A 14092-nucleotide genomic window follows, 5' to 3' on the forward strand; every position below is an offset into this window, starting at 1 on the left:
AAACAGAGACATTACTAAAAATTAAATTATATAAATGTACAATCAAATTATATTAAACACAAGGCAATAAATATTCAAATTTCATCACTTCCTAAGTATTTTACTACTGTCTATGCTCTTTTCATTTGTTTGTTTTTTTTTAGAGAGACAGGTCTCACTATGTTTCCCAAGCTGGACTCAAACTCCTGGGATCAAGGGATGCTCCTGTCTTTGCCTCCCAAAGTACTGAGATTACAGATGTGAGTCACTGTGCCTGGCCTATCTATGCTCTTGAGGTCATTTATGTTTATTGTGTCTGTATGGTGGAAATAATGGTGTGATACTGTGCAACTCTTCCTAACTCTGCATTCTATGGCATCAATATCTGTAGCTTGAATTTTGCCATGTGGAGCATTTATACCACAGAAGTGCAACCACTTCAGATCAGGGCTTTTTTTATTTAGCAAGTTGGTTATTACACATTTATCTGTACATTGCTGGATATTATTATCTCTTCTTTTAAGATGATAAAAGAGGTTAAATGATTTGCCTAAAGCCACACAGCTAGTAAGTGGTAAAGCTGGGATTCAGGCCCAGATTTTTGTTTGTTTGCTTTCTAGCTTTTTACAAGAAAAATTGTTTCCAAAGCCCATATGCTTTTCATTCAGTTACCCTCCAAATTGGAAAAGGAATAGTCAAACTGGGTAGACCTTAGACACAGAAACAGAAAAGCTATCTCTTTTCTTCCCCCTCCAGCTCTCCTGCCCTTAATGTACACACTCAACCCCTAGTCTACCCAATCCTGTGCACAGCTGTAGTCATTCCTTTCTAGTCCCATTATCCCAACCCAGACTTAGAGATACCTTTCATTATTTATCTTGATTTGATAATTACTGCCTTGCTTTGCACCACTTTTGCCCATTATCCCTTCTTCCCAGAATTTCCTTTCTATTGTCTAAGGTTAAGATTAAACCCAGTCTTTCTAATACCTCTACCTATTTTCTATTTTCCTAGTTTGAGAAGGCTTGCCACTGTAGTTAAGATTCCGCAAATACCTTTTCCTGTGGCAGCAGCCAGGGTGAGAGGAGCGTGGCTGTCTCCTCTCTCTGCCATGGCATGTGCTCTCCCACTGATATCTGTGTACTCTGAAAAGGGGGAGGTATCGGGAAAAAATGTCACCTTGCCTGCTGTGTTCAAGGCTCCTATTCGCCCAGACATTGTGAACTTTGTTCACACTAACTTACGGAAGAACAACAGACAACCCTATGCTGTCAGTGAATTAGCAGGGCATCAAACTAGTGCTGAATCATGGGGTACTGGCAGAGCTGTGGCTCGAATTCCCAGAGTTCCAGGTGGTGGGACTCACCGCTCTGGCAGGGTGCTTTTGGAGACATGTGTTGTGGAGGCCGAATGTCTGCACCAACCAAAACCTGGCACTGTTGGCATTGTAGAGTGAACACAACCCAAAAATGATATGCCATCTGTTCTGCCCTGGCTGCCTCAGCCCTACCAGCACTGGTCATGTCTAAAGGTCATCGTATTGAGGAAGTTCCTGAACTTCCTTTGGTAGTCAAAGATAAAGTGGAAGGTTACAAGAAGACCAAGGAAGCTGTTTTGCTCCTTAAGAAACTTAAAGCCTGGAATGATATCAAAAAGGTCTGTGCCTCTCAGTGAATGAGAGCTGGCAAAGGCAAAATGAGAAACCACCGCCGTATCCAGCGCAGGGGGCCGTGCATCATCTATAATGAGGATAATGGCATCATCAAGGCCTTCAGAAACATCCCTGGAATTACTCTGCTTAATGTAAGCAAACTGAACATTTTGAAGCTTGCTCCTGGTGGGCATGTGGGACGTTTCTGCATCTGGACTGAGAGTGCTTTCCGGAAGTTAGATGAATTGTATGGCACTTGGTGTAAAGCCGCTTCCCTCAAGAGTAATTACAATCTTCCCATGCACAAGATGATTAATACAGATCTTAGCAGAATCTGGAAAAGCCCAGAGATCCAAAGAGCCCTTCGAGCACCACGCAAGATTCATCGCAGAGTCCTAAAGAAGAACCCACTGAAAAATCTGAGAATCATGTTGAAGCTAAACCCATATGCAAAGACCATGCACCGGAATACCATTCTTCGCCAGGCCAGGAATCACAAGCTCCGGGTGGATAAGGCAGCTGCTGCAGCAGCAGCGCTAGAAGCCAAATCAGATGAGAAGGCGGTGGTTGCAGGCAAGAAGCCTGTGGTAGGTAAGAAAGGAAAGAAGGCTGCTGTTGGTGTTAAGAAGCAGAAGAAGCCTCTAGTGGGAAAAAAGGCAGCAGCTACCAAGAAACCAGCTCCTGAAAAGAAGCCTGCAGAAAAGAAACCTACTACAGAGGAAAGAAGCCTGCTGCATAAACTCTTAAATTTGATTATTTCATAAGGGTCACATCATTTTGGACAGCTTCTTTTGAAAAAATACCTGATCATACAGGCAGTGAGGAAAAAAAAAAAGATTCCTCAAATAATCAATTTCCTTAAACTTTTGATTAATGCAAACATCCATGTAGAAAACTATATATACATATCAAAAGTATATACCTCGGAAACGCCCGAAATACCAGACAACGTGGGAGATTGGCTTCGGGGCGTCTACCGCTTTGCCACAGATAGGAATGACTTCCGGAGGAACTTGATACTAAATTTGGGACTCTTTGCTGCGGGAGTTTGGCTGGCCAGGAACTTGAGTGACATTGACCTCATGGCACCTCAGCCAGGGGTGTAGCCAAGTAGACAAATGGAATCCTGTGCTGAACCGGAATCTTCCAAAAAACAGCCTACAATCTGTGACCACCACAAGATGTGCCCTGATGGCAGCTGAAGTTTGATTCAGATGGGCACTTTTCTTCCCTCTCCCTGCCTAGTTTCCTTTTGTTCCTTGAGTCCACGCAGAATTCCATTCTCTGGTCAGCCGACAGGCTTAAACTAAAGTATGGCCTCTGTTCTATAAAGTTCTGTACATAGTTCCCAAGCTTCTGCAGGGGGTGATCTTTGCTCTTGTCCTGAGAAATAACAGTGTTGTTTTAACAAACATTTGAAATAAATACCGCACACACACACACACAAAAAAGTATATACCTCAAATCATTTTCCAAACTCAACACACCATGTAACCAGCACCAAGACCAAGAACATTACCTTCATCTCAGAAGCCTCCTCATACTCCCTTCCAGTTTCTACCCTACCAAGGGTAACCACTAATCCAGCTAAGTCATTCAACCCTAATATTGGCATGTCCATTGGGTTGGGCTGGGTACTCTAAACAGTGTGGTTGATATAGGAGTTAAGAAGAAATCACTTAGGCAGATAGTAAGAGGATAGGAGTCCACGGTAAGGCTTTTCTTTTTAATGAAAAGCAGCCCCAAATCATTTTATAACAAAGACCAGCCTGTAAAGTCGAGCTGCAGATGTAGACAAGCAAGTTGGGAGCTTGCACGGGTGAATGTGGGCAGGAACTAGGGACTAGACATGTTCAAGATGGCGGCTTCATCATCCCTTCTCTGCTAGCCACGTGTACAGTAAGGAGCAGACAAGATGGTGCCAGCCAAGGGCAGTTCATTTGCATCATAAGATTAGGGTGGGGATACCAGCCTTCTCCCTGGGCTATGTAAATGTCACACCTGACCGAAACAATCTGTGAGCCCTACATAAATCAGACACCGCCTCCTCAAGCTGGACTACAAAGTCCAGCGCATCTGCCACCATGATCACTAGGAGACCCCTCTCTCTCTCTATAAAGAGAACTGTTTCTCTTTCTCTTCTGCCTATTAAACCTCTGCTCCTAAACTCTTTGTGTTAGTGTCCTAAATTTTCTTGGCGCCAGACTACCAACCCCAGGGTATATAGCCCACACAGTGTAGCCACTTCACTGTCATCTGCTCCATTTGGCATAGGGATAGTATCAAGACTCTTCCCTGGCCAATTATCTTGACTTACTTCCCACTCCTGTGGAGCACTGACAAGAGGCCTGAGTTCTGATCGCACAGCAACCACCTAATAATCCTAGAAAAATCTACTTCTCTCTAAGCCTCAACAGTCTAGTCTCTAAAATATGGACAATGGCCAGGTGCAGTGGCTCACACTTGTAATCCCAGCACTTTGGGAGGCAGAGGCAGGCAGATCACTTGAGGTCAGAAATTCAAGACCAGCCTGACCAACAAGGCAAAACCCCCTCTCTACTAAAAATACAGTTTGGTGTGGTGGTGCATGCCTGCAATCCCAGCTACTCAGGAGGTGGAGGCATGAGAATCGCATGAACCTGTGAGGCAGAGAGATTGCAGTGAGTGAAGATCGTGCCACTGTACTCCAGTCTGGGCGACAGAGCGAGACGCCATCTCAAAAAATAAAACAAAATAAATTAATAGGCCGGCCATGGTGGCATGAGCCTGTAATCCCAGCACTTTGGGAGGCGGAGGCGGGCGGACTGCCTGAGGTTGGGAGTTCAAGACCAGCCTGACCAACATGGAGAAACCTGTCTCTACTAAAAATACAAAATAAGGCACATGTATACATATGTAACAAACCTGCAGGTTGTGCACATGTACCCTAGAACTTAAAGTATAAAAAAAAAGTTACAATTTTTAGGTACAAGAATATTTGTATTTTAGATGTTGAAACATACACAAAATAAAATAAAATAAAAATAAAAATACAAAATTAGCTGGGCATGGTGGTGCAGGCCTGTAATCCCAGCTACTCGGGAAGCTGAGGCAGGAGAATCGCTTGAACCCGGGAGGCGGAGGTTGCGGTGAGCCGAGATTGCGCCATTGCACTCCAGCCTGGGCAACAGGAGCAAAATTCCATCTCAAAATAAATAAATAAATAAATAAATAAAACATGGACAATATAATGCATTTGCAGCATTGCTATGAGGACTAAATGAAATATTGCTCTCAAAGTACCTGGTACAGTGTGTCTGGTATATAATAATGTAATAGTCAATGATTATAGATTTTATTGTGTGCAGGTACTGCGTGAGGGTTTTAGGTATATTACCTCATTTATAATTGGCCAAATAGAATTATTTGATTTTCTCATCTGCTTCCAGTTTTTCATGTCTCAGTCAAGGGCATCACCACTTACCTAAAGATTTATGTTCCATATCTAGGTATTTTCCTTGATTCCTGTTTTTTCCACACTCCGCTCATCTAATTCATCAGCAGGTTTTGCCGACTAGCAGAAAACTCAAGTCACTCAGTTCTCTCAATTTCCACTACCACTACTCTATTTTTAAAAATGTATTGGCTGGGCACGGTGGCTTACTCCTGTAATCCCAGCACTTTGGGAGGCCGACGCGGGTGGATCACCTGAGGTTAGGAGTTCAATACCAGCCTGGCCAACATGGCGAAACCCTGTCTCTACTAAAAATCCAAAAAATTAGCTGGGCATGGTGGTGGGCACCAGTAATCCCAGCAACTTGGGAGGCAGAGGCCGGAGAATCACTTGAACCCAGGAGGCAGAGGTTGCAGTGAGCCGAGATTGCGCCATTGCACTCCAACCTGGGGAACAGGAGCAAAACTCCATCTCAAAAAAAAAAAAAATTACTATTTTTTGAGACAGGGTCTCACCCTGTCACCCAGGCTGTATGCAGTGGCGTTATCAAGTGCTCACTGCAGCCTGTACCTCCTGGGCTCAATCCATGCTCCCACTTCAGAGCTGGGACCACAGACCACAGGCTTGCACCACCACCATGGCTTTTTTTTTTTTTTTTTAAGTAGAGAAGGAGTTTCACTATGTTGTTGAGGCTGGTCTCGAAATCTTGGGGCTCAAGTGATCCCCTTGCCTCGGCCTCCCAAAGCGCTGGGAGGTGTGACCTACTGTGTCCGGTACTGCTACCCTACTTTATTTATTTATTTTGAGAGGGGGTCTCACTCTGTTTCCCAGGCTAGAGTGCAGTGGCATGATCTCAGCTCACTGCAACCTCTGTCTCCCAGGTTCAAGTGATTCTCCTGCCTCAGCCTCCCAAGTAGCTGGGATTATAGGCGTGTGCCACCACACCTGGCTAATTTTTGTATTTTTAGTAGAGACAGGGTTTCGCCATGTTGGCCAGGCTGGTCTCAAACTCCTGACCTCAGGTGATCTGCCTGCCTCGGCCTCCCAAAGTGCTGGGATTACAGGTGTGAGCCACTGCGCAGAGCCATTCTATTTTATTTTTAGACTGAGTCTCCCTCTGTTTCCCAAGCTGAAGTGCAGTGGCATGATCTTGGCTCACTGCAACCTCCACCTCCTGGATTCAAGACATTCTCCTGCCTCAGCCCCGCGAGTAGCTGGGACTATAGGCACGTGGCACCATGCCCAGCTAATTTTTTTTTTTTTTTTTTTTTTTTTTGAGGCGGAGTCTCGCTCTGTCGCCCGGGCTGGAGTGCAGTGGCCGGATCTCAGCTCACTGCAAGCTCCGCCTCCCGGGTTCACGCCATTCTCCTGCCTCAGCCTCCGGAGTAGCTGGACTACAGGCGCCCGCCACCTCGCCCGGCTAGTTTTTTGTATTTTTAGTAGAGACGGGGTTCACCGTGTCGCCAGGATGGTCTCGATCTCCTGACCTCGTGATCCGCCCGTCTCGGCCTCCCAAAGTGCTGGGATTACAGGCTTGAGCACCGCGGCCGGCCAATGCCCAGCTAATTTTTATATTTTTAGTAGAGACAGGAGTTCACTATGTTGGCCAGGCAGGTCTCGAACTCCTGACCTCAGGTGATTCATTCCCCTCGGCCTCCCAAAGTGCTGGGATTACAGGCGTTAGTCACCGCACCCGGTCTGCTGCCCTATTTTAAACCACCACTATCCTTCACTTAAATATCTCAGAATGTAAGCTACATGTGAACAGGATCGGTTTATTATTGTTCATAGCTGCAGCCCCAGCAGTTCAGCACTCAGAATAGTATCTGGCCTTTCTCAGGATTTTGCTGTGCTTTGAATGAATGCATGTTGCAACAAGCCTTTGAAATAGGTACTGTTATTATTCCCATTTTATAGATAAGGAAATAGGCTCCTAGTAGCTAAAGAATTACCTAAGTTTATACAACAAACTGCAAAACGAGGATTCAAACCCAGTAAGTCTGATTCACTTATGCACTACAGCTGTGGTACTGAACTGCAGCCGCTTATGCTGAAGTCAATTATTAAAGATTTTTGGGGGGTGATACTAGGAGAAATTTGAGTTGAAATTCCACAACCTGATAACTTTTCTCCAAGTTTTCCTGAGAACACAGCTCATGCACCTCTTCACATTCTCCTAGGCACAACTATTTGGTTTCTCCCAAGTATCTCTCACCCGCCTCTTCTCCTAACAATCCAGAGATAATGAACTCTTTTCCAGCAAATTCTCCTGCCTCTATCCGAAACACTCAGCCTCTCCTCATCCCCTCTGGAAAAACCTTCCCTAATTTCTCAACTCTGAGGGATTATAACAGGCAGTACTTTTCCCCAGTTGGCAGCACTACTAAAATTACTTGTTTTCAATAGTTCCCTTTTATCCAGGCTTTCCCGGGTTTCATCACCCGCAGCCAACCTCGGTAGGGAAATATTATATCCAATGACATCTGTTGAGAGACCATATTCACTAATGTTTATTACAGTATAATAATAATTGTTCTATTTTATCGTTAGTTATTTTTGTTAATCTCTTACTGTGCCTACTTTATAAATTAAACTTTAACACAAGCACGTAGGTATAGGGAAAAACTAGCCAGGAGGCCCCGCGCTTCGCTGTTTCATACTAGCTCTGCCTACTTCAGTCTGCGCCGTCTCCATAACTAGTTTGACTCGCAGAGGGCCGCCGTAGTGCGTCGCTTCCGTTGCCGGGGAAACGACCCGGGACCTGGGAGGGAGCAAAGACGTTTCCCGCCGGCGGGAGCTGTGTCTGTGGTTGAGAAAGGGGCTAGAGGCGGGTCCCAGCGCTGCCGCACCATGGCGGACCAGCTTTATCTGGAAAATATAGACGAGTTCGTCACGGACCAAAACAAGATCGTGAGCAGCTACTACTGGGGAACGCGGGCGTGCGACCGGGGTCCTGGGCCCTGCTGGGGCGGCGGGAGCCTTGACCCTCTCTCTGCGGTGGCTTCGTGGGGAGCAGGGGGAGACAGGTCCCCACGAGGGGACCTGGGCGAGCTCTGTGCCCCAGGGCGAGCGAGGACTCGTCGGGAAGGTCCTCCGGCACACACGGAAGTCCGCGTCCCTTGGGTGGGCGTGCTCTGAACAGAGCCTGGGGCTGGAGCCGCGGAGACCGGGCGCGGAGGGAGGGCCGTTGGCTGAGTATTTCTAAGGCGTCCCTACATCTATCTTTTAAGGTGGTTGGCGTTTAAAGTTTTACGTTTATAGTTGAGGAAATCGTGTCTTAACTGTGTTAAGTTACAAGTTGTGTAACCTCCAGATACTGTTTCCTCTTCCTGGAAATTTAAGCATTGATAGAGGTTTGACCCGCCTCACAGGGGTGCCGTAAAGATCAAGCGAGATGATGGATGTGAGTGCACTTTTCAAACCTTGATGATCGAGTGCATGCTGTGTGCCAAGGCACTTTAATCTTTACAGTGACCTCCCCGCAACCTACCCCAGGTCGGTGGTGGTATCCTTAGATGAGGAAATTGAATCTGAGGGGCCAAATAACTTGTTTATTTCCGGTTGGTAAAGGATAGGCAATTTTTCAACCTACGTCTGTCCTCTTACTAATGCTTTCTTCTACATCACACTGCCTTTGCCTAACCTGTACAAGTCTTCTAACTATTGGAAGCTTGACATTTGGAATTGGAAGAGACTTTGAGAGAAGAGAGTGCAGGCATCCTGGGTCTAGGAGGGATGAAGGCTTGATGCTGGTAGTTCCCAATCTGATCTCTTATAAAAATATTTACCCACTTTGTTCATTTCCTGACCCCTGCACCACCTGCGCCCTTTAATGTTTGCATGGGTGCAACTTTCTTTAGAAGTTTCTGAGACATCACACTTTAAAGTCATCTAGCTTCTGCATGAGTTTTAGGATGGCTTTGGCTGGTGGTCCCAAAAAAAAGACATCATGAGGAAAGGGCCTAAGTAAAACAAGGAATGTGAGGAAAATTAGAGCTTTTTCTGTTAGGTATGTTCAACCTGTCTTTTTAGATTATTTTTCATTAGTTCATGAAACAAACTTACTAGCATTTTTAAGATAAATAACTTGGTCCTGCTTACCCAGATAGATAGTTCTTGGCAAAGCTGCAGTGGCATTTGTTGTAATTTATAAGGCATAACCATCTAAGAATAGGAATCTTTAGGAACAGACCCTCGGGACTGATCCGCACTCTGGAGTCATCTAATAAAACATTTGAAAATTTTTTTCTTCTTACAGGTGACATACAAATGGCTGAGCTATACCCTAGGGGTTCATGTTAACCAGGCCAAACAGTAAGTCCAATTTACTACCAATTTTAATCACATTGGAGTGTTTTGTTTTGTTTTTTGTTGTGCTTTGCTTTTAACTCTACAGATAGCCTATAGATTAGAGCTAATTTTCTGGGTAAATGAAAATAATACTCTTTTTACTACCTTTTGTCTTGTTTAAAATATTGGTGGACTTGTATTAGGTTGGTGCAAAAATAATCGTGGTTCTTGCCATTACTTTTGCAGCAACCTAAATATATAAAGGTATGATGGTAAATTTATTGGATTTATTTGCAGCCTTGGGCTCTGGTTAACATCACTTTGTTAATTCAAATTTATTAAATGGCCTGCCCAGTTCTGTTTACATCTCGGATTTGTATGTTTGTTTCTTACATCTTCACTATGTTTTCACATGTTCTTCTTAGGCTCATTTCTGGATGTTATTGAAATGCTTCCATAATGAGGTCAACAGGTGTTTGACACAAGCTGTATGACAGTATAAGAGATGGGAGAACTATTTAAGTGAAACTGAAAAGAATATGTTTAGGCTGGTGCAGAACATTATTATTCTTGAATTTTGCCATATCACCTTTTCTTACTGAAACCTTGATCCAGTTTGAAACCAGAGGGGAAAAGGCAAGCTTTTGAAATAACTTTAGAATGTTTTGACCTGCATAGGTGCCAGTATCATCTATGTCCCAAAAGGGGGAATTAGTGAACAGGTTGAGGACACAAATATTGGATTAATTGCTCATTTAGTTTGTTTTATTCCTAAGGATGGTCTGAGTTTTCTCTGTTCTTTGAGTGGTACGAACTTTTTTTTTTCCGTTTTCTTTGTTTTGAGACATAGCCTTGCTCTGTCACCCAGGCTGGAGTGCAGAGGCGTGCTCTCAGCTCACTGCAACCTCTGCCTCCCAGGTTCAAGCAATTCTCCTGCCTCAGTCTCCCTGGGATTACAGGCGCCCACCACCACACCCAGATAATTTTTATATTTTTAGTAGAGATGGGATTTCACTAATGATCCGCCTGCCAAAGCCTCCCAAATTGCTGGGATTACAGGTGTGAGCCACCATGCCTGAAGGAGCCATAGGAACTTTCTTTGAGCCTTAAGAACATTCCACAAGTCTTAGAAAGTTCCTAGTCTCTAGAATGGGTTGCTTTGACTCTATCTGGGTTAGTGTTAGGCAGGTTTAGGAGTCTGATTTTGGTGGTGATGGTTAGGCTTTCAAACCTGAAAGTCTTAGCCTAGGGATAGATTGGGACTAGTTTTGACTGAGATTGCCCAAGAGCAGCTTGCCCAAACCCAAGAGGTTCAGTTAACTTTGGGAATGGATACCTATGGGTTATTGTTCGTTGTGGTTATGGATGTTTAAAGTGAAATTAGGCAACTATTACTAAGCCTACTGGGATATAAAGATGTATACTGTGAACTAGAGTTCCCTAAAGGTGAAATGAAGATGCCTGCAATTTTACTGTAGCTACCTGATTACCTCGAATTTTTGCAGCATTAATGCACTGTCTAGCTCCTGCCTATCTACCCAACTTCATCTCATACCACTTTCTACCTCACTTACTATATTCTAGCCATATTTGCCTTTCTGTTCTCCAAATATGCCAAGCTTATTCTCACTTTAGGATTCCTCTGCCTGGAATGCTCTTTCAGCTGTCCTCATCCTTCAGATTTCAGCTCAGATTTTACATGTTACCACTTGTAAGGAATCTTACTAATCCTCTATTTCAAGTATCCCCACCCCTCCCCAACTCTGTCATATCATTCTGTTAATTTCTTTAGTAATTCTCACTTTAAAAAGTTTATTGAGATAAAATTCACCAATTTAAGGTGTATAATTCAGTAGTTTTTAGTATATTCACAGAGTTGTGTAACCATCACCACAGTTTTATAACATATTCGTCACTCTAAAAAGAAACTACCCACTATCACTCACTCACCATTTCTCCCCTACCTCTACGCCCTCAGCCCTAGACAACCACTAATCTTTCTGCCTATAGATTTGCCTGTTCTGAATATGTCATATAAATGCAATCATATATAGTCTTATAATGTCTGTTTTTTTTTTCACTTAGCATGCATCACTACTTAATTTGTTCTTATGGCTAAATAATATCCCATTATATAATTTATTAGTTTCCAAGGGCTGCCGTAACAATATACTACAAATTGGGTGGCTTAAGACAACAGATATTTAATATCTTATAGTACTGGAGGCTAGAAGTAAAAATCAAGGTGTTGGCAGGGCTGTGTGCTCTCTCTGAAATCTATAGGAAAGAATCTCATTCTTTACTTTTTCTCACCTTTGGTGGTTTGCTGGCAATCATTGGCATTTCTTGGCTTGTAGCTGTGTAATTCCAATCTCTGCCTTCATTGTCATGGCATTCTCCCTGTGTATCTGTATCTTTGCATGTGTATCTTATATGAACACCAGTCATATTGAATAACGAATCCACCCTACTCCAATATGACCTCGTCTTAACTAATTACATGTGCAATAACTCTATTTCTAAATAAGGTCACATTTTAAGGTATTGGGGGTCAGGGCTTCACCATATCTTTTTGGAGATGTGATTCAGTCTCCAAATATATATGGATACAACAAATTTTGTTTATTCATCATTAATAGACATTTGGGTTATTTCCATATTTTGACTGCTATGAATGATGCTGTTATGAACATTCATGTATAAAACATTCATGTATAAGTGTTTATATGAACATATATTTTCAGTTATCTTGGGTATATGTATTAGTCCCTTCTCATGCTGCTATGAAGACATATGTGAGATTGAATTTATAAAGACGAGGTTTAATTGACGCACAGTTCTGCATGGCTGGGGAGGCCTCAGGAGACTTGGCGGAAGGCATCTTTTCACAGGTTGGCAGGAGAGAGAATGAGTGTCCAGCGAAGTGGGAAGCCCCTTGTAAAACCATCAGATCTCATGAGAAGTCACTATCATGATAAGAGCTTGGGGGAACTGCCCCCATAATTCAGTTACCTCCACCTGGTCCTGTCTTTGACACGTGGGGATTATTACAATTCAAGTTGAGATCTGGGTGGAGACACAGCCAAACCATATCAGTATCTATACCTAGGATTGGAATTGCTGGGTTATGAGATAATTCTGTGTTTAACATTTTGAGGAACTGACAAACTATTTTTCAAAATGGCTGCACTGTCTTACCGTCCTAACAGTAGATGAGTATTTCGGTTTCTCCACATTCTGGTCAACACTAACGCTTTTTTTTCCCCTTAGACTTCTCGTGGAGGAACTCTTTTTTTTTTTTTTTTGAGATGGGGTTTCACTATGTTGCCCAGGCTGGATTTGAACTCAAGGATCCTCCCGCCTCAGCCTCCCAAGTAGCTCTATGGGTGTACGTCACCACACCTGGCTAAAACTTTTTGTTATGTCTTATTTTAACCACCCTAGTGGATGTGAAGTGGTATCTCATAAATGATGTTGATTTGCATTTTCCTAATGACTAATGATGCTGAATATCTTTTCATATGCGTCTTGGCCATTTGTGTGTCTTTGGAGAAATGATATTCAAAATTTTGCCCATTTCTGTCATTGGGTATTTTTGGTTGTTTTTGAGTTTTAAGAGTTCTTTATATGTTCTGAATATAAGACCCCGATTGAAAAATGATTTGCAAAAATTTTCTACCATTCTGTGGATTGTCTTTGTACTTTCTAGATGGTGTGCTTTGAAGTGCAGACATTTTTTGTTGTTGTTGTTTGAGACAGAATGTCACTCTGTTGCCCAAGCTGGAGTGCAGTGGTGTGATCTCAGCCCACTTCTGCCTTGACTTCCCTGGGCTCAGGTGATTTTCCCACCTCAGCCTCCCAAGTAGCCAGGACTACAGGTGCATGCCACCACACTCAGCTAATTTTTTTATTTTTTGTAGAGATGGAGTCTCGCCATGTTTCACAGGCTGGTCCCAGGCTGGTCTTGAACTCCTAGGCTCAAGCCCCTGCCTTGGCCTCCCAAAGTGCTGGGATTACAGACATGAGCCACCATGCCTGGCCAATGGAAGTTTTTATTGCTGATGAAGTCCAATTTATTTATTTTTCCTTTTGTTGCTTATGCTTTTTTAAGTTTAAATTTTAAAAGGATTAATTTTTTTTTAAATCTTATTTTTTTTTTTTTAGTAGAAACGAGATCTCGCTATGTTGCCCAGGCTGGTCTCAAACTCCTGACCTCAAGTGATCCTCCCACCTTGGCCTCCCAAAATGCTGGAATTACAGATATGAGCCACTGTGCCTGGCCTAAGAAGTTGTTTTTTTTTTTTTTTTTTTTTTTTTGAGACAGAAGCCTTGCTCTGTCCCCTAGGGCTGGAGTCCAATGGTGTGATCTTGGCTCACTGCAACCTCCGCCTCCCTGGTTCAAGTTATTCTCCTGCCTCAGCCTCCCAGGTAGCTGGGACTACAGGCATGTGCCACTACGCCTGGCCAATTTTATTGTATTTTTAGTAGAGATGGGGTTTCACCATGCTGGCCAGGCTGGTCTCGAACTCCTGACCTCAAGTGATCTGCTCGCCTTGGCCTCCTAAAGTGCTGGGATTACAGACGTGAGCTATCGTGCCCAGCCAAGATTTTTTAAATTGACAAGTTAAGTTGTATGTATTTATTGTGTACAACATTATATTTTGAAGTATATGTACATTGTGGAATAGTTAAATCTAGCTAATAAATGTATTACATCACACAGTTATTTTGGTGGTAAA

General features: G+C 43.4%; 1 protein-coding gene and 1 pseudogene across 4 annotated transcripts in view; both read left to right on the plus strand.

The window, feature by feature from the left end:
• Positions 1–1054: 1054 nt before the first annotated feature.
• On the plus strand, positions 1055–2414 carry LOC117079870 (annotated as a pseudogene). Its single transcript, XR_004435638.1, has one exon. The product of XR_004435638.1 is annotated as a 60S ribosomal protein L4-like (transcript).
• A 5375-nt stretch (positions 2415–7789) lies between these two features.
• POLD3 (DNA polymerase delta 3, accessory subunit) overlaps positions 7790–14092 on the plus strand; it is a 55980-nt gene continuing 49677 nt past the window's right edge. Inside the window, exons 1-2 of one of the 3 annotated variants that reach the window (XM_033204078.1) lie at positions 7790–7973; positions 9322–9377. In XM_033204078.1, the coding sequence (XP_033059969.1) occupies positions 7914–7973; positions 9322–9377 (116 nt within the window). In that variant the 5' untranslated portion in view covers positions 7790–7913. Of the gene's footprint in view, positions 8294–8351; positions 8624–9321; positions 9378–14092 lie in introns of those variants that run through there. The other 2 variants (XM_033204080.1, XM_033204079.1) reach the window with 2 other exon arrangements.

The sequence above is a fragment of the Trachypithecus francoisi genome, unplaced genomic scaffold (genome assembly GCF_009764315.1).
Source record: "Trachypithecus francoisi isolate TF-2019V2 unplaced genomic scaffold, Tfra_2.0 Lachesis_group8, whole genome shotgun sequence".
Taxonomy (NCBI): domain Eukaryota; kingdom Metazoa; phylum Chordata; class Mammalia; order Primates; family Cercopithecidae; genus Trachypithecus; species Trachypithecus francoisi.